This window comes from Nicotiana tabacum, chromosome 3 (genome assembly GCF_000715075.1).
Source record: "Nicotiana tabacum cultivar K326 chromosome 3, ASM71507v2, whole genome shotgun sequence".
NCBI classification, from domain to species: Eukaryota; Viridiplantae; Streptophyta; class Magnoliopsida; order Solanales; family Solanaceae; genus Nicotiana; species Nicotiana tabacum.
In genome coordinates this window covers 101937558-101958278 of record NC_134082.1, presented here as the reverse complement: position 1 = coordinate 101958278, position 20721 = coordinate 101937558, and the positions used below count along the sequence as shown (strand labels likewise).

The following is a 20721-nucleotide window of genomic DNA, read 5'->3' as shown; positions in this document are numbered from 1 at the left end:
GATTCCTTCTTCTGGCTATAGCGTGTGATAGCAGACAATTGGAAATGAACAAAGTGTTCTTAGATCTTGTGAATAAAAGAGGAATGTTTTGTAATGGAATCAAACAGAGGAGACAAGACAAGCTTTTTGAATATTCTTGATAGTCAACTCTTTACAATATGTTCTTTCATAAAAGTCCCGGAGAGCCTTTTTGTTCCCCCTCTCTTTTTATTTATAAGGGATATTCCTAGAAAATCCTAAAAAGTACAATTGAGGGAATATTCAATGGAATATTCCTATTCATAATTCTAGAAATATTCTAACCGTTGTTGTTGTTTGTTCTCTACTCGACCTTGGCATTGGTCTCTCTCCTTGGGCTATTCCTCGCCGCTGGACCGTGCTTGGTTTCGACCTCGGCCTCCGCTCGTCCGTTTGCATTCACTAAACTCGGCCTAATTTTAACCCCTACAGGTAAGGGGTCTAATATCCGAACCATGGAAATCCTCGATGAGCGGATTTTATCTGCATCTAATCACAAAACATTCCGCTGTGGTGAATCGAGCTGAATTGGTCGATGTCGAGTTGATGATGGATCAGCTCAAAGGTTGTGGTTGGCGTGGTTAACATAGGATGATGTCATGACTACGTGCGTCATCATTATGCAACTTCCTGATACAATGCGTTGTTTCCAGTGCCGTTGTTGCTTCAATTTTGGTATCAATGGCAGTTTCTTGCATCGATTTGGGTGCTATAATACCTTATAAATAGAGGAAGGGAGATTCAAAAATGAAACTTTTGGCACTTCATATTCCATTTGCACATTGCTTGTTCTTCTGCTTTTTCTCTAAGTCTTATCTCGGATTTCCTTCTGTTTTTCAGCTCTAACTTCCAGTTTCTTTTCTCGTTGATCCTCTCCTTCCGGCTCTACTGTATACACATTGCTGCAAAAATGACAAACTCCCATCACACTTCCGATATAGTTTCCGATGCCATCCCTTTGTCGGTAGCCATGCCTTCCGGTAGCGGTGAACTCACGGTTGCGGAAGATGAAAGTTTTCCCACCGTGGAGGAGATTGTTCCTCGGAACCCGTCGGTCATAAATGACTTCCCAAAAGAACCTGTCACCTGCTCCGGAGCAGGTACTATCAGTCATGAGGTCGAAACAAATATCTGACCTATGGGCTAAATTCCGTATTCCTACTCACGTCGATATTATTCTAGCGGGGAACGACTCGACACAAGTTCACCAGCCTAGGTACTGCGCTTTCTACGCCTACCCATTTTTGGTGGGTTACTCTCTTCCCCTTCCCCCACTCGCTGAGGAGTTCTACAGATTTTATGGCATCTACCCGGCACAACTTTCCCCTTACCTATATAAAGTCTTTTTGATGTTGGCGAAGTTCGCAGAGTTGGCCGGCTGCGAAGTCTCCATCAGTTATCTGTTGCATCTTTTCTTGCCTAGTTTCTACAAAGGCACGCTGATTCATCTCCACTACCATGGGACTAAAGGATTGGTGATGGGGATGGATGACTAGGCGAACCGCCGGTTCTGGTGCAATTACTTCTTCGTTAGGACCGAGCACATAGTGGCAGACCTAGTCAGGTTCCCCGAGCAGTGGAACTTTAACCATAAGGGTCTTTTACCGTCTGTCATATATTTTTTTATTCCCTCTTTTTGTTTCTGACTTGCTCATGTCTTTCTACTTTCAGCTGGTAGGCGTCCGCCTTCCTTGGCTCTTGATATCGAAGACTGGGTAACTCGCATCTTACCTCATACTATGGGAATTCACGACTGGCATCATTTAACAAGCGGTTAGGGCGCAAGCCTTCGACTAGTAAGTCTGATTCTCATTTCCACGACCCTTTCATTTTCATTATAGCTTACCACCATCTTGTCATCATTTTTTAAACATGATTTTTTTTTGCACCAGGTCGGCGAGATTCTAGGAAGCGAAGGCTCCTGTGCCCGTAAACCCCTCCAGGCAGTTGCTTCGGCTAGAATGCAATTTGTACTAGCTGAGTCTGTACGAGAGGGTCAAACTCTAGCTCTGCCGTTGGACGATTCTGCCCCACATGCAGTCATTACATCGGTTAAGACCTCTGATTACTACATCCTGCACCTAATTGACGAGTCGTCTCGTGACGAGGAGGAGGCGGTACCGAGGAAAAGGCAAAGGGTGGAGACTGGAAGGGTTGGTGCTGCTGATACCGAGTTAGAAAAGCCCATTGTTTTGGATGCGAAGGCGGTGCCCTTCTGAGCATTGAGGCTGCTCCCACATCGGCTATCATCATGGAGGAAAGGCCGTTAGAGGTTGAAGGGACCTACGACAGAGGGGAATCTGCACGAATAGCCGAGGTCGGCTCATCATCAGCGGATGGCAGGGATAAAATCGTCCTCGTAGAAGATAATGGGTTGGGCTCCGATGTCGACCTTGAGAAGATATGGGCTTTTGAGGAGAGGTTCACCCGAGTGGAGATAAGGATGGAAGGGCCTGATCGGCACATAGTCATCCCCGTAGATTATGACCTCTTGGCCAATTTGGAACGGGTGGTGTCGGCCTTCGCTCTTATGTGCGTGGATTCTGAGAACAGGAAGTTGCAGACGTTGAGGGATGTGAATTTGTCGTAGGGTATATCTGGCGTGGTCTTGCGAGTATGTTTGCTTTTTCCATGTTAGGTTAGTTCATTTCGTATGTGTAATTTACTTTCGCTGACCTGTCTTCTTTTGTGTGTCAGACCCTTATCATGGAGATTGAGCATGATCAGCGAGAAGAGCGAAGGACGACCTTTTTCAAGAAGATGGTATCCAAGTACAGAGAGTACCATTCTAAGCACCGAACTCTAGTCGAATTACTTAGCGAGGACGACCAGTTTTAAATGCTCTGCGATGGGCTCAAGTAGAAGGATGAGGAGCTGAGGGAGAAGGACGAGGATCTTGTGAGAGCCATAGGCAGATGCAGTGTGCTTGAGAGGGCGCTGAGGGCTAAGGAGGATGAGCTCGAGGTAAGCAAGGGAGTGATGGCCGAGAATACTGACCTTTAGGCGCAGGTGACGTCTTTAAGGGTCGAGCTCGAGCAGAGCGAAATAAGGGTCGTCAACTTGAGGGGTGAGTTGAGCACCAGGGTCGAAGAGTTGGGCCGAGCTGAGAGAGCCAAAATGGCTGCTGTGGTGGAGGCGGCAGCTCTATGAGGCGTCTTCCGTGTTTGTAGGTCTGAGCGAGCTACTGAGGCGGAAACTTCGGCACTCAAGGAAATCAAGGTTTGAGGAGCAGATTGGGGGTTTGGAGGCGGAGTTGTCTGAGCTGAATGAGCAGGTTATCGCCCCAAGAGCCGAGAAGGCATGACAACAGGCTTAGCCGTCTACTTCTCATACTTCTGCCTCTCCCGGTATGTCATGGGAGTTTTATCAAATGTGGGTTCATGCTAAGGCCCAACTTGACATATACAGGTCTCTGAAGATGGCTGGAAAGATTTTTGAAGTGGAATTTGAAGATGTTTGTGTCAAGGCACGTGCAGCTCGTGATGCCTGTGGTTATGATCCTGGTATGCTCGGTGGGGACGATGATGAAGATGCCTTATATGGTATTGCTTCTGACCCTTGGTATGACGATGAGTATGCCAGTGACGTCGGTGATAGGAGGGATGATGTGGCGTGAAGTCTTTGTACTTGGTTTTTGCTTTTTTTGTGTTTTGCTAATTTTTTTGTGGGGGCGTCTTTCGAGCCGTTTGTAAAATGTATTGTAATGGAATGATTGAAATGGAACAGTTGTCTTTTGTTGTGTATTTCTGGCTCTTCTTTCTTTCTTTCCCGTGAGTGTTCTTTTGTGAGAAAGTCCCTGACTTTCGGTCGGTCGAATGCAAGTTGATTCGAGCGAGGTCGAATGTAAGTTGATTCAAGCGAGGTCGAATGTAAGTTAATTCAAGTGAGGTTGAATGTAGATCGATTCCAGCGAGTTCAAATGTAGATCGATTCCAGCGAGGTTGAATGTAGATCGATTCGAACGAGGTTGAATGTAGATTGATTTGATCGAGGTCGAATGTAGATCGATTCAACATTCGAATGTAGCTTGATTCGAACAAGGTCGAATGTAGATTGATTCGAACGAGGTCGAATATAAGTTAATTTGAGCGTGGTCGAATGTAGCTTAATTCGAACGAGATCGAATGTCGATCGATTCGAGTGAGGTAAAATGTAAATGGATTCGAGCGAGATCGAATGTAGATCGATTCGAACGAGATCGAATGTAGATCGATTCGAACGAGGTCGAATGTCAATCGATTCAAACAAGGTCGAATGTAGATCGATTCAAACGAGGTCAAATGTAACTTAATTCGAGCGAGGTCGAATGTAGATTGATTCGAACGAGGTTGAATGTAGATCGATTTGAACGAGGTCGAAAGTAGACAGAAAATAATTCGAGTGAAATCGAATGTATATTCCTTTGTGTTGGCGTAATGTGCAAATTTGGTGGAGTTGTGTAAGAATATCATATACTACTTTGCTTATTCATTGGAAAATATTACATATTTTTGTTCAGTCCGTACATACATTTGAGGAGTCCCAGTTTATCTAGTCCTTTCATCGCTCGGCCTAAAGTAGTCGATAGGTGGGGCGATGAACTTAATACCTAAACTTCGAGACACCTTCTATGTCACCTCATTAAAAACCTCCCCGAGAAAAACAAATTGGGACAAAACTCGGGTAAGGGAAAAAAAGTACGACTTGGAAGACGTATGTCTTCAAAAGTTGAAGTATTTGAGGTGGGCGATGTTCCAATTGTTTGGTAGTAGTTTTCCCTCTATTGTTTCAAGTTGGAATGACCCTTTTGTTTGTTGTTGCCGTGATTGTGTATGGTCCGTCCCAATTGGTTCCCAGTTTGCCTTCCTGTGGGTCTTTACTCGCTTGTGTTTTGGCTTTGAGTACATAGTCTAGTACCTTGAGTGGTCTGACTTTGGCTTTTTTATTGTAGTACGGTTTTGCTTACTATTTTTGAGCTATCATTCTTACGTAGGCCATGTCTCTTCACCTCATCTGTTATGTCGAGGTCTTGCTTTCTACTTTCATCGCTACTTGGTCCGCTCTCGTTGGAGTATTTCAAACTTGGTTCCCTGATTTCGACTGGTATCACTGTGTCAGTCCCATAGACTAGTGAATATGGCATTTCTCCTATGCTTGTTTTTGGCGTGGTGCGGTATGCCCATGGCACTTCCGGTAGCACTTCCAGCCACAGTCCCTTGGCGTCCTCAAGCTTCTTCTTCATGATGTTCAGTATTGTTTTATTAGAGGACTCTGTATGGCCGTTGCCTGCAGGATGATATGGCATGGAGAGTATTCGCTTGATGTGCCATTTCTCGAAAAATTCGACGGTCTTTTTCTGGTGAATTAGGGTCAGTTGTCACAACTTTTTTTTTGGGGATGCTGAAGCGGCATATGATGTTTCTCCCTATGAATGTGATAACTTCCTGTTCGCGTATTTGGGCGAATTCACCTACTTCTACCCACTTGGAAAAATAGTCAGTAAATCCAAAAGAAATCGTACGTTACCTCGTATTGCTGGAAGGGGTATGACGATGTCCATCCCTCATTTGATGAACAGCCAAGCTGATATGACTGAGTGGAGGCATTCGCCCGCCTGGGGGATCATTGGAGCGTATTTTTGGCATTGTTCGCACTTTCTAACGAAGTTGGCAGCTTCCTTTTTCATGGTGGGCCAGTAATAGCCTGCCCATATGAGGCATCTAACGAGGGCTCGATTACTAGTATGGGCTCCACGGTGGCCTTCGTGTATTTCTTCGAGGACGTGCCTAGTTTGGTTTGGTCTTAGGTATTTCGCCAATCTTTTGTACAAGTCATGGCTGATGATGGTGTATCTGGCCACCCGCATTCGAAGCTTTTTGGCTTCTTTTTTGTCGGGTGGGAGCACTCCATCCTAAAAATATGACATAATACAGTTGCGCCAGTCCCAAGTCAATTTTATAGTGCATACCTCAATTTGGTCTATTGACGAACGGAGGAAGGTGACCACGTTTTCTTTTCCGTTTATGTTCTTGGTAGCCGCTGCTAATTTGGTAGCCTTTCTTTTGATTTGGAAAGTCCCTGTGACTTGGTTGACGATGAGTTATGAGTCACATCGGAGGATGACTCGCCGTGCTCTATACTTGAGAGCTAGTTTCAGTCCTACAATTACGGCCTCACACTTGGCCTCATTGTTAGTCATATAGGGACACCGTATGGACTGGCGAATGACTTTGCATGTTGGGACCTCGAGCACGAGTCCAAGTCTAGATCCTAACGTGTTGGAGGCACTATCGGTGTATAGAACCCATAGGTTAGATAACTTGGGGGAGGTACGGGCGGCTTCCTACTCGGCCTCAGATAGTATTTTGGCTCTGAAGTCGGCGACGAAGTCGGTGAGTACTTGTGACTTTATTGCTATTTGCAGCTGATATGTTATATCGTGCTCGCTTAATTCGATGGCCCACTAGCCAATCTGCCTGACAGCTCGGGTTTATGTAGGATGCTTCGTAGGGGGAAGGTCGTGACCACCGAGATGGGGTGGCATTGAAAATAGGGTCTCAGCTTTCGTGAAGCTACGACTAATGCCAGGGCCAGTTTTTCAAGGTGGGGATACCTCATTTTGGCATCGACCAGGGTTTTGCTAATGTAATAGATTGGAGATTGCGTACCTTTGTTTTCATGGACCAAGACTGCGCTTACTGCAACGTCGGATACGGCCAGGTAGATTAAGAGGCGTTCGCCTGGTTCTACCTTGGCGAGTAATGGGGGAAAGGACAAGTATGCCTTTAATTCTCTTAGGGCATTAATGCATTCGGAATTCCACTGGAGTTTGTTGTCCTTTTTAAGTATGTTGAAGAATTTTTGGCATCTATCAGAGGATTGTGAGATGAACCTCAACAGGGCGGCTATACGACCAGTCAGCTTTTGCACATGTTTAATGGTAGTCAAAATTTAAGGTATTCTCTCTATAGCCTTGATTTTGTCCAGATTGACATCGATGCCTCTCTAGGACACCAAAACCGAGGAAATTTCTCGAGGTCATGCTGAAATCACACTTTTCGGGGTTCAGTTTCATGTCGTATCGTCTAAGTATGTTGAAGGCTTCCCTTAGGTGGTCAATGTGGTCCTCTTTTCTTTTTGATTTGACTAACATGTCGTCTATATATACTTCCATCATTTTGTCGAGTTTCTCTTTGAATATCTTGGTGACCAGCCTCTAATAGGTTGCCCCTGCATTTTTCAACCTGAACAGCATGACTCTGTAGTAGTACGTCCCTTGTTGGGTGATGAAGTTGGTATTTTCTTGTTCATCCTCCTCCATGAAGATTTGGTTGTAGCCTGAGTAGGCATCCAAGAAGCTTAATAACTCGTGCCTCGTTGTTGCGTCGATGAGCTTATCGATGTGAGGCAATGGGAAGGAGTCTTTCGGGCAGGCTTTGTTTAGGTCTATGAAGTCTACGCACATACGTCATTTCCCATTTTTCTTTTTCACCATGACCACGTTAGCGACCCATTGGGGGTACTTTGACTCTCGAATGGAATCATTGGCGAGCAATCTTCTACCTCTTCGCGGATGGCCTCGTTAATTGCAGCATTGAACTTTCTTCTAATTTGTCGTACCGGTGGGTAGAGTGGATCAACATTCAGCTTGTGTGTTGCAATGTCTTTCGGGATACTTGGCATATTTGCATGGGAGAAAGCAAACAGATCGGCGTTGTCAGTTAAAAATTTATGGAATTTACCTGGTTCTGTGCGTTTGTGGCTGATGTAGGCTTTTTTGTTGTGGTTGCTTTATTTCTAGTTGGACGAGATCGATGTCTTCTACTGTTGACCCTATGGCTTCCACAATGTCGGGGTCTCTGACGACGTTTGTTTATTCGTTGGACTTGGGCCTCGACTTCGGTAATTGCTATGCTCCTAAGCCCTTCTCTCTTAACTGTTGAGTGTATGTGCAATCTTGGGCGATGCGGTAGCATTCTTGAGTTGTGCGTTGTTCACCGCGGATGCTGAATATTCCCCATGGGGTAGGGAACTTGATGACATGATATAAACTGGACGGGATGGCCCTCATGGAGTGTATCCAAGGTCTCCATATAATGGCATTGTAGTCTATGTCTTGGTTCATGACATGGAATGTTGTTTCCAGGGTGAAGCCCCCGGCCAGAACGGGCAATGTTATCTCTCCGGAGGTTCGTTCAACTGCATTGTTAAAACTTGTTAGTGTTATGCAGCGTGGTACTATCTTATCCTCGAGTCTCATTTGTGTGAAAACTCTGGGGTGGATAATACACGCGCCGCTCCCGTCGTCTACCATGATTCTTTCACATCGGTATTTGAAACTTGTAAAGTAATGACAAGAGCATCGGAATGAGGAAAGGTCAAACCGTGGGTATCTGACTTATCGAAGATGTCACCATCTTCAAGGTCGTCTTCCCGTTCATGGGTGATCGACCAATTCAATTTGTGTGTGGTGGTGAACTTCACATGGTTGATTATTGCTTCGTCGCCTCCGCCGATGATCATTTGGATGGTGCAAGTGAGGTAGGGTGGCTTTGGGGGGCCTTGATGTTATTCTCGTCCACAGGCGAAATTGGCTCTCCCTCGATCGCTCATCAACTCCTTTAAATGTCCTTGGTGGAGCATGTTCACTACTTCTTGTCGTAGGGCTATGCAATCCTCGGTCTTGTGGCCCCGTTCTTGATGGAACTTGTAGAGGGCATTCGACTTTCTGGAATTTGGGTCCGACTTCATCTTTAATGGCCATTTCACCTTGGGAACGAGCTTCTCTAGGGCATAAACTATTTCTGAAGGAGAAACACATAAATTGTGAGCAGATAAAAGTGGAGGCATACCTCTTTCATTTCGGTGAGTCCCTGTCTGTGGCATGGATGGCCCATCGGCTTGGCATGGAGGTAGTGGGATGGTCGCCCTGATGTATGGTTGGTGCCTTTCCCGATTGAGGCATGAGATTGCGTGATCTCTTCGGCTGTCATTCCGACGATCTTTCCTTGGTTCCATTTGGACTGACGTTAACCGTTGAGTTGGACCATTGAGGTCATCTTCGTCTGCTCTCACCTCGGCACAGTAAGCATTGTGGATTTCTTCCCAGGTTGTGGGAGGGTATTTCATGAGTCTGATTAATAATTTTTTGGTCACCCTCAACCTGTTCTTGTTTAACCCGTTTTGAAAGGCCACTACTGCCATCCCCTCTGACACGGTCGGCAGGTTCATTCTTTCTCTGTTGAACTGGGCGAGGAAATTCCCGATTCCTTCACTAGGCGATTGTTTGATGGCGAATATGTCATTCACTCTGGTTTCTGCTTTCTTGGCCCCAGCATGGGCAGTGATGAACTTATCGGCCATCTCCTCGAACGTCATTATGGAACGTGCCGGTAATTGTGAGTACCATGTTAAGGTTTCACCGAACTTCTTCAACAGCACCGACAGTACCTGCTTTTTCAAGAGGTCGTTGCCTTTTACCGTCGTGACGTAATGAATGATATAGTCTTTAGGGTCCATTGTGTCGTGGTATATTTTCAAATATGGTGGCATTTTGAAAGTTTTGGGTATGGCATGTGGGTCTGCCTCCTCGTTGTATGGCTGTTTCACGAACTGGCCAACGTCCCGTTTTGGCAGAAGTTTCGGGGCGCCTAGTATTTTATCAACCCTTTCTTGGTGCTCGCTTATTTGGTCGCGGAGTGCTTTGTTTTCACTCTCCATTTCTTCCATTTTCCTCATAACAGTTACGAGGGTGTCGTTACCTGCATCAACAACGGTATGAGTGTTACCTGTTGGGGGAGGAGTGTGTTGCTCGTTGATGGTTGCTGGGCTGTCAACTCGTGTGGTGCTCCTACTCGCACCTTGAGAGGGTTCGTCGAGTATAATGTTTAGGGTACTTGTCAGCCACGCCTCCAATAACTTTTTCACTGCTGGCGGCGCTTCTTCCGTCATGGACGTGGAGGCTCTCTTCTCATGTGAAGCGGTTACACTCCTGTAAGGAGGAGGTGAGTCGCTTTGCCTAGGTGAGGCGTTCGGCGTCACATTCTCCTCGTCTTCCCTGTCCACCTCGTTGATGGTGCCTAGGAGATTGGTAGTGACACCCATCACTGCTTTCAGACTTTCCTCTCATTTTCCTGCCATAGTTAGCTTGTGTAAACAAGAAAAAGGAAGCTCTCGTTGTTGTTGTTTTTGTAGATCTAGAATAAACTAAACTTTTTAACTAGGAACTCCCCACAGACGGCGCCAAATTGTTTGACCAAAGAGTTTTGGGTCCTTTTTGTTAAACCAATTTAATAAGCAAATACAGAGTGAATCCTAGTTAAATGTAATGAATCCTAGATCTAAAGTTCAACAACTTGGATGGTACGGGACCGTGTTCAAGTCAACAAATGCCAAGTTAATGCTCAATGACCGTTAATAAATATGAGAATGAAAACATGCAATAAATGTGAAAAATGACATTAAAGGTAATAAGAAGGAATTTGTCACCCAAATTTTGGATGAGATAGATGATTCTTTCTTCTGACTATAGCATGTGACAGCAGACAATGGAAATGAACAAAGTGTTCTTGGATCTTGTGAATAAAAGAGGAATGTTTTGTGATGGAATCAAACAGAGGAGACAAGACAAGTTTTTTGTATATTATTGATAGTCAACTCTTTACAAGATGTTCTTTCATAAAAGTCCCGGAGAGCCTTTTTGTTCCCTCTCTCCTCTTATTTATAAAGGATATTCCTAGAAAACTCTAAAAGTATAATTGGGGGAATATTCAATGGAATATTCCTATTCGTAATCATAGGAATATTCTAACTGTTGTTGTTGTTTGTTCTCTGCTCGACATTGGCACTGGTCTCTCTCTCTGGGCTACTCCTCGCCACTGGATTGTGCCTTGTTTTGACCTCGGCCTCCGCTCGTTCGTTTGCATTCAGTAAACTCGACCTAATTTTGACTCATACAAAGGGAATATAGAAGTGTATAAATATTATATGAGAGATTGACTCCTGAACAAACTAAGAAGGAGAGTATATAATGTAAAATATAGCTTACCTGTTTTTTGATGGAAAAAAAAAGGGTAAGAAATGGGAATATTCTAATTTCACTTATCAGATATTTTGTTCACGCATGAAATTTGGAAGAGTGGTTCATATAAGCCAATCTTTTACTAATTTCACTTCAATAGTGTCACATCTAAAAGCTATCTTCTTTTTTATATACAAATTTGTTTTTATACTTAAAATTACTCATTAAAAAAATAAAAGTAACCTATTCGTGGTAAAAGAAAATGCCCCCGCCCCCCCCCCCCCCCCCCCCCCCCGCCCCCATAAAAACCAAAAAAAAATAAAAATTGGAGGCCTAAAACACATGCTTTAGGTGCGTGCTTCACCCTAAAGCAGGACTTGCATTTGGGTTGCAGACAAGCAGACTTTTGGCAGGCCGACCGTGATGAGCAGCTCTACAAGACTTCAATGGACTTCATTGTACAAAACGCAATTCATGGGATAGAAGTTCAGGAGCGGAGCCGGAGCATATCAGCAAGTCCCTATCACAAACATCAGACAATAACCAAACACAAACAATGGCCTAAAGGAAGAGGAGCCCAGGGTGCAACTGCAAACTCCAGATGACCATGTCCATTTTGATTTCGATCAAAGGGCATTTGCTATAGGAAAAACAAGCAATAAAATAATTAAGAAAATGAGAAACGCCACAAAGGACAAAGAGAAAGTATTTCGCAAAATTATCAAAATGTGGTTAAAGATTCATCATGTATTGATTTCTTTACGCCATAGCTAATCTGAGAGTAAGTACATACAGAGAAATAGTAAGTAACACGAGAAAGTAGAACAACTGTAATTTGGACAAGTATGGTATGTACATATGGTTTTTCATTTCATTCAGTTGTCTTAGTCGTCAGAAGCCTCCCATTTACAACTTTTGGCCAGAATATTCACATTGTTAGACATCAGATGACAAGCATTGTACCTCACCAACCAAGAAGAAAAAGAGAACCAGCCCCCATTTACGGCACTGCCAATCAGCTGAGCATGTTTGGATGCCCTGTCTGGAGCATTCTCTTGAGCATTTCCATCCCAAAAGCAGAATCTGATGAACTAAAAGAAGGCAATACATAACTTAGCTAGATTGGAATCATCTTTATAATAAAAAAAAAAAAAAAAAAACTTTGCGTCTATGTATGCGCTTCAATTGAACTCAACTTTCCACTAGTTTATCACCAGTACACAAACTGCATCTAGCCTCCAAAAGTACTTTTGGCTTCCCACAAGTAGCTTAAATCAGAGGCTTGATAAGATGTCACATTGTCACTATATTTTTACTAAGTCGATCTTCTAATTTCTATTTTACACAAACTTTGTTGAGGAAGGGATAACAAGACTTCTTGATTACAATGAGGACGGTTGGCAGGAGAGAATAACATACACCACAGTTTCATCAACTAGATAAGTTGTCTCTGTAATTGTGGCAAACACAAAGTCGAGGATAGTTTCAATGTAAGAGCAAAAATGTAGTAACACCATATCATACTATTCACAGGATTGAGTCAATTCAGCGATCTAGGGCCTTGTTTGGAACCTCAGTAGTCATTGATGGCTAATTTCCACATGTTTTGTGATGTAATCTGCGATCTGATTTTAGATTTCAGCAAAAAATAGCAAAAGGAACAAGTCTCTAAATAATTGGGTCCCCTAAAAAATCCAAACTTGCGGCAAGAGGAAGTAAGTCAATAAAAACTATTAAATAAAAAGAAGAAAACTGAACCCTGGATGTGTTTGATTTACACAAGGCATCATAGCAAGTATTGAAGCTATGAACTGAAGCCCAAATGCTTTATATCCTAAAAGAATGTATCTTTATATGCTGATTCACTTAAGCCCCTAGAGCATAGAACTATAAACAAAACGTAGCACGATTGCCAGCCTTAAGATGTATAGGTGGATGAACAAAATATAGAACGGTTGCATATCATAAGATGCATAGATGAGAACATATGAAAAACATAATACCACAACTACAGAAGGTAAATTGAAAGCCCAAATCTGATTATGCAGTTTACCTTAATGAAAAACTGACTCATCTAAGAAGTGGCGTGATATCTATTCAAGGTAAATCTAGGAGAAGAGGAACACGAAGGTTACATGGGACAAAAGATGAGATAATTTCAACAAAACTGATATTTTCACTTTATTTTCCTCTCTACTTGGTGGGGGTGGGTGGGGTTTAAGGGGGGAACTGATGTTGAACTCATAAATCTTTGTCCCTGTGAAACTATCATATTTAAGGGGTCAGGAGATTTTTGGAGAAAAGGTCAAGGATATCGAATAAGCTGATAACCTTTTCCCAATGCCTAAAAGCAGAGTAAAGAGAAACTAGTCACAAAGGTCAATACAACAAAAGGCAAATTATAATTGATGGAAGAAATATTCATGCTGGTAATATCTGCATCATAGTCATAATTCCTATCAACGCTAATTAGAAACAAACAAATGTAAGAAAACAGAAGTGCTACAGCAGTGAACTGAACAGTGACAGCTTTATGTATAGCCCACATAATAGCTTGCACAGTGAAACTTAGCAAAAGCATTTTCCTTGACCAGCGATAACTACCAAAAATAAGTCAATGTTGATAACTCAGACAAACAAAGAAAATTACCTTGAGATAGTGATTTCAAAGGGAAACGAGGCACCTTCAATATTTGGTACTGAGGGAATATGGTCCTTCTTTTCATTTCCAAATTTGATGATCTGAAACAGAACTTCACGAAGAGATGATTCCAGTCCTGAGCGCTGAGCATCCCTCTCCTCAGATGCACTCTCTGTTATAATAGATAGACAAAGAAGGTTATAACTCTCTTCAAAAATGTAAAAACTGGAGCATTTGTGAAACTAGAAGGCAAAGAAATAAAGACAAGATAGTACCTCCCGCGTTAACAACTTTGGGGTGATGAGACTTGCCAGAATCTGCTTTTGGATGATGAGCCACACTCAAATTTACATACCAGTGTTCCCAATAGTGACGTTCAACTTTGTTTGTGAACCATGTGGCCTGTTTGTTTCTTACTTCATAGAAGGACAAGCAGATCTGCATCATTGTGAAATTCCAATAGGAAATTCCATTAGCCACTACTAAATCCAACAGCAATTAAGTTGCAAAAAGTCTATGAGTAAGAAGGCATAACAGAAGTAATATACAGCCTGTTTTGGAAGTAAATAATACGAAATAAAAGACGCTAAGATATCATGAGAAAATCTCAGGAGGAATACGCATATTTAAAGAAAAACAGATATCAATAGCGAAGTAAAAAAAGAAAAAATTGAAAAGAATATTGAGCAAGCATACTAAATTGCCAAGACAGACAAGTTACCACCCAAACAGACAAGTTACCACAAACCTGGTGTTTCCGGTTGGGGTGCTTCTCCACCCTATCAATGAACTGGGTAATCTTCTCATCAATTTTCCTCTCAACTTCAACATCACCACACTGCACCTGCTTAATTTAACATGAAAACAAGAAGAAACTAAAAATCATGTCAGTAAATATTGGCAATATCTTGGAATAGACCCACCAGAGGAGAAAGACTTAAAACTGAAAAAACAATCACTTATTACACTGAGATCACCTCAGATTGTCACAATTCAAAGGACACCACTCTAGCTCTGACTATAACACCAACTTCTTGTCTTAGTTTAATGTGTTATAATTGACATTGTCCATATTAGCCAGTAGCTAGTTTAACTTCACTTTGAGTTTGTGTCATCTTGAATCTTACCCAATCTTTATTAACTTCTGCTTTCTTAGAAACTTATTTACATTTGATTTCAATTAATTATAGTCCCCACAGAGTTCATAAAATCTTATATGTGCAAAAAAGAATCTAATGAATAAGTGAACTAACAGAAATGGATTCACATTTCGTAGTTCGTTGATTCTTGCCTATGAAATTTTAAAAGAACAGAGTAGATGTAGTCAGAGGCGGCTTAACCCCCAAGCCACTAAAGCGGCCGCTTTAGGCCTCACAAAATTAGAGGCCCCAAAGATACTCTTTTTATATGTAATTTAAATATTAATTGTATTTATTAAATAGTGATAAGAATTTTTTTCAACCATATTTTGCTACCTTGTCACCAATCATTAATAACATAGTTTTATATTTTATGTTGTCTTTTATCGGAGTTGGTTGAATAAATTCAAATGAAAGTGAAAGACAATTAAATCCGCAGTTACTTTCTAGTTCTTCTTACTACAACTTGAATAAATTTTATTTACAACTCTAACTTTGTAAGATATTTTCTTTCAAGATCTCTGTTGGTACGCTTCAAGCTAATTAGATCATAAAAGATATATCTTCTTTTTAAATACAAATTTCTACTTGATTGTTACTTTGGGAGGCAATGCTATATAGTAAGTTATGCTGACGGTCATGTGAAAAGAAAAAATTCAAAATTAAACTTAATAAAATCTTATCAAAGATTAGTAATGTTTCAACAAAGATTAAAGGGGTTGGTTACACCGTCAAAATGAAATTGCATCTCAAAAAGTAAAAAAGAAAGAAAAAAACTTCAACAAAAATATCTAAAATTATTAAATAAGTTTAAGGCCTCTTATAACGTCTTGGCTTTAGGCCTCCAATACTATTGAGCCGCGTCTGGATGTAGTCAACATTTTTTCAGCATCAAAACATTAACTCAACCAACAGCAGTAGTCCAATGATCTGCTTTGACATTCCATTCAAATTTTAGGGGGCAAAATTACAGAATACTTCAAAATAAAACATTTTCAGAAAATAGTCATAAGGAAACAAAGACAGAAATGAAAAGGCAGATATATGTAGTATTGTTAGTAGATGGCATGTCCTTTGATTATGACGAACCAACTATACTGGATTTGTTCTTTATCCTAATTAAGCATCACCAAAACTTGCAATGGAGATGCTTACAACATTTTTGCCAATTTGAATCTACAATAAGATCATAATACGTAGGGAATCTCAGGGAGGAGAGAAAAGCAAACATTTTATCGAAAACACAACAACTGAAAGAAATTGCACCGACTCAAATATCAGTATCATAAAGCAACATTTATGTGAAAAACCTATTGTACCAAGAGCATAGAAGTGGTCTATTCCTTTACAAAGTGCACAACTTCATCTGACACATCTTTGAATCAATCAAGACTCCTGGGAACACATGTTCCAGATTCTTTGTTACTACCAACAATTGATCTATACACAACACTAAGGAGGACGAAGAAAGAGATAAATACATTCAACCTAGTTTTTTGAAAGTTGAGAAATTACTTACATATGTAATGTCAAAAAGTTCCAAATCAATCTCCTTTGGCTGCACCAAACCTAATGCTCTATGGAACACGATTGTATGAAAAATGCCTGCAGCCATTTTCACCTTTCTATTCTTTAGGAAGAGCTACACAAAGATCCTTAGTACAATAAAAAATCATTATGAATTCTGGGATTGCAATACGAAAATATGAAACCAATCAGAAACCGGAACCTGCCCCCCACCCCCAAATTTTGTCCACAGCATTATCTTGTAGAATGATGAACAAACGAAAAATATAAACACTCTCTTCAGTCACGTGCTAAAGTTAAACACTCAACTTCAGTCTCTAGATTTTGTACTGTTAGAGATCTTACCTAATGCAACTCGCTGTATATGATTCTAATGTATTTGTCAAATTACTCTATTTTCTATTACGCCGGTCTAGGAAACCGAAGTATTTGTATTCATAACGTTTATGATTTTCTCCCACACTATAATTTTATGACCATGTCTAGTGAATTACTGCAGTTATATGATAATTGTTCTAGAGTTATAATAGTATGCAATATTTTCCTAATTTTGTTACAATAAGAGTATCTAATAACTTTCCTTTGGTTTGATCATCAAGAGAAGTAGTTTTCTCTTCTCTCAACGCTCTTTCAGCCACAAATGAACTTCCAACTTCAACGGAAATAATCATGGCGCAATTCCAGAAATTAGGTCTAGTGACTAGGTTATATAATTCATCAGGTATACAGTAAAATTAAATAATGCGAAACAAATCTGAGGAGATCACAGATGAAACTTCTTAGTCCAACACGCCATGACATGAACTTATCGAAATTTACGCATATTAATGGCGAAATTGCAATAATATTCTTACTCGCAGACACAATAAGTTGAAAAATGACGGATTAATTGATGCATAATCAAAAGAAATTATAAAAATTACAAAACAAAGCAGCAAATTCTAGTAGCTGACTCACATCGTAGAACTTCTCGTATCTCAAATTGATCCACATCCTTCAATCGAAATCATTGCAAAGTCAAAACTATGGAGGTCGAAGTCAAAATTCACTACATAATCGATATCAGAGGAAAGCGAAAGCGTACCAGTTCTTTCAGCTGGAAAATTTCACAATTCATGATTCTTTGCCTGGAGTTTTGTGTGAAGTTGTTCGTTCCGGTGCAAGTGGCTTCCGCTTGGCAGTTGTAAGTTATTTTTGTTTATAATCCAGTACTGGCGGTTTTACCCGATTAAATTTCACTCAAGTCCCTGGTAGTTTCGACATTTGTAGTTTCACTTCCTCTATTTATTTATTTTTTGGTTGGTGTCGTCTGACTCATCACATTTCTTGCTTTCTCTTATTTGCAAATCTTATGTTTTGCTTAAAGACTCGGTATATAGTCATTAAAATAAATCAAGAATCTGGACTAGCTATTGTTTGTTTATATATTATCAAGTTATTGAATTTGTTTTTGCTATTCAAGAAACAATTTTCTTATGATCTACTTGTAAATCAAACCCTTCAAAATCAAACAATTAAATGATATCATTTCCAAATTTCTTTTCAGAAGTTTTAATAGATCATAATCCTTGATTAAGATTTAGAATAAGGGAAAATTAAGATGTCAATTTGGTTGTTGAACGACGAATTAAATTTGCTTATATTTTCTTATTTACACTATCAATGAATTTTCTTAAATACATTGGTTATTCATTAAGTATTTATTTTTTAATTGGATAATATGGATGTTATCTATATTTGACACACTTTTATAAAGTTCATTATCCAACACATTTTTAAGTGGATAATATGGGTGAATAATTATTACCATTTTTTTAATCTATTTTGCCACTATTAGTGATAAAGTTTCACAATATCACCATATTACTTATATTCAATCTTAGCAGCAACTTTAGTGATTACTAGTAGTCTGGTGGAATATGGTTTAGATCCTGTAGTTAAACAAATTTGGAAGAGTCAATCTAGCGAGACATCTGGTCATATTGTCGTTAATTGTCATGGCCCCCATAGGAGTCTGGGCCGTGTCTCAGTCCCAGTGTGGCTGATCATCCTTTCGGATCAGTTATTGATCATCGTCTTAATAAGCTATTGTCTCACCAACTAACTAATCAGATGCGAGCCCCTCCTCGGGCGGATTTCTCCTTTTGCTCCTCAACCTACGGAGTATTAGCAGTCGTTTCCAATTGTTGTTCCCCTCCCAAAAGCAAAGGAATCTTGAAATAACGGTAAAATTGTCTCTGTGACTTATAGTTCGTGAATTCGAGGTGTGGAAGCAACCAATAATGTTTGCATTAGTATAAACTGTCTATATCATACCCCTTGGAGTGCGGCCCTTCTCCGAACCCTACATGAATGCGGCTTTTTTTTGTTGTCATGTGACCCATTTATCATACTTCTTTTGTGAAAGGAATTAATATGGTGGTTTACCACCACTAAGTTTTGTCTATCCAATTAGTTGATGTTCATCAAGCTACAGAGCTATGACGTGTGCTATTTTGCTAATTTCCAGATGAGTCAAGCCAGCTATGAAGCCATTGTAGACAGTATACTGACAAAATTTCATTTCATTTTCTTAGGTTTGTGGTTGAATGACAGCTCTAATGGTGAAACAGTTAAAGGCGGATAGAGAGAGACATAATGGAAGCATTTTTGATAGATTCATTGCGCGGGTAGGGGTTTATATTTATATGCCTGTAAGGCACAAGAGGTCTAGATTTTACTGAAGCATTGTACCAATTGATTCTTCAAATCCTACTTGGTCTAATCATACACAATGATATAAACTGAATTTTAAAGATTAATTGTGGTTCATCTGTGATTACTCTATCCTTACCTAGATTTCTACTTTCATGAGAATTTGGACAGCATGGGTCTACACATTAAGCTTTTAGATGAGTTAATTGGGCAATGGGCCTAACCAAAATGGTCCGTCAATGGATATATGCTCAGCCCAACCCGGTCCAAATTTAGGCGGCTTGGGCATATACTGTCGTGGGCTGAATTTGACACTTCTAATTTTGTAAAAATAGTACGGGCTAGCCAGTTTTCGAACTAGTCATTCAAAAATAGTCAGTATTTGCAAAGTCAATGAAAAATAGCCATTATTTTGCTGCAACACGGAAAGTTCCAGCATAATATACTGAAGATCGGTGCACCTGTGTATGAACTTCCAGCATATTATGCTGGAACTCCAACACGGGGAAAGTTCCAGTATGATATACTAGATATTGGAGCACCGGTGCTCCAATCTCCAGTATTTTATGTTGGACCGATATATTCTACTAGAACTCCAGTATAATATACTGGATACTGGAGTTCTAGTATATTATACTGGAGTATTTTTTCGGATTTTGAACACTGTTTTCGTTCAGATTTACCTTTACATGAAAAGTGGCTAAATTTCGATTACTTTTGAAGCTGTGGCTATTTTTGAATGACCACTTGTAAATCTAGCTATTTTTGAATTTCTCCCTCTAATTTTGCTCAGGTTTCCTACATAGTCTAGCTTGTAAAAATAGAACGTACTAGCCAGTTTTCGGACTGGCAATTGAAAAAATAGCTAGCGTTTGCAAAGTCATTGAAAAATAGCCATTATTTTGCTGGAACATGAAAAGTTCCAGCATAATATACTGGAGATTGGTGCACCTGTGTATGAACTTCCAGCATAATATGTTGGAACACGAAGCTTGGGTCCGCCCCTGCATAATATACTGGAGATTGGAGCACCTGTGTATGAACTTCCAACATATTATGTTGGACCGGTATATTATATTGGAATTAAACTATTCTTTGCGATTCTTGCATTTATCGCTTCAGAACCAAGTTCTGTGACTTTCTTGAGCCCCAAATCCTCAATCTCCCTAAATATTTGTAAACCCGATTGTTCAGTACATACAACCTTATGTACTGCTTGACCCTTCTTGAACCACTTTTTGTTCCTTCGCCACGGATGACATGATGGTAAGAATTTTCTGTGATTGTCAAACCACGAGGTTTTTCCTCCATTGGATAGTGTAATAGCATCTGAGTCTGTCATGCAATAAGGACAAGCTAATTTTCCCGATGTACTCCGTCCCGACAACATTGGATACGCTGGAAAATCACTTATTGTCCACATCAATGCAACTTGCATTTTAAAATTATTCTTACTTGAAATATCATATGTTTGGGCCCCCTCCTCCCACAAATTTTTTAACTCTTCAATGAGGGGTTGTAAGAAGACATCAATTTTCTGTTTTGGATTTTTTGGACCAGGTATAATCACAGATAAGAACATGTATTCATCCTTCATGAACATCTATTATATGGCGTGACTATGACAGGCCAAGAATAGTATTGTTGGCCTGATTGACCAAATGGATTAAACCCATCAGTGGACAATCCCAATCTGACATTTC

The 20721-nt window shown here is 40.5% G+C and overlaps 1 protein-coding gene across 4 annotated transcripts; it reads right to left on the bottom strand.

Moving 5' to 3' along the window:
• Window positions 1–11322: 11322 nt before the first annotated feature.
• LOC107804678 (autophagy-related protein 101) lies at window positions 11323–17563 on the bottom strand. Of its 4 annotated transcripts, none has more exons than XM_075249697.1 (8): window positions 17409–17563; window positions 17282–17318; window positions 16317–16402; window positions 14407–14502; window positions 13934–14096; window positions 13668–13830; window positions 11981–12100; window positions 11323–11657 (listed from the first exon to the last, which is right to left on the bottom strand). In XM_075249697.1, exons 1-8 carry the CDS (start codon window positions 17439–17441, stop codon window positions 11579–11581), a joined length of 777 nt encoding a protein of 258 aa, XP_075105798.1. In that variant the 5' UTR covers window positions 17442–17563; the 3' UTR covers window positions 11323–11578. The 4 variants fall into 4 exon arrangements, 3 of the variants coding, with proteins under 3 accessions (XP_075105798.1, XP_016484088.1, XP_075105799.1); XR_012707673.1 differs by having other exon boundaries at window positions 11325–11657; window positions 11981–12108; window positions 17409–17562; XM_016628602.2 differs by lacking the exon at window positions 11323–11657 and having other exon boundaries at window positions 11746–12108; window positions 17409–17562.
• Between the last annotated feature and the right edge of the window lie 3158 nt (window positions 17564–20721).

Bases quoted from the DNA above. Each gene is read 5' to 3' on its own strand.
- LOC107804678 (XM_075249697.1), bottom strand. From the start codon at position 17,441: ATGAATTGTGAAATTTTCCAGCTGAAAGAACTG. The intron at 16,403-17,281 runs GTGAGTCAGCTA...AAATGGCTGCAG, and splicing joins GATACGAGAAGTTCTACGAT to GCATTTTTCATACAATCGTG. The intron at 12,101-13,667 runs GTAATTTTCTTT...TTAGTTCATCAG, and splicing joins TTTGAAATCACTATCTCAAG to ATTCTGCTTTTGGGATGGAA.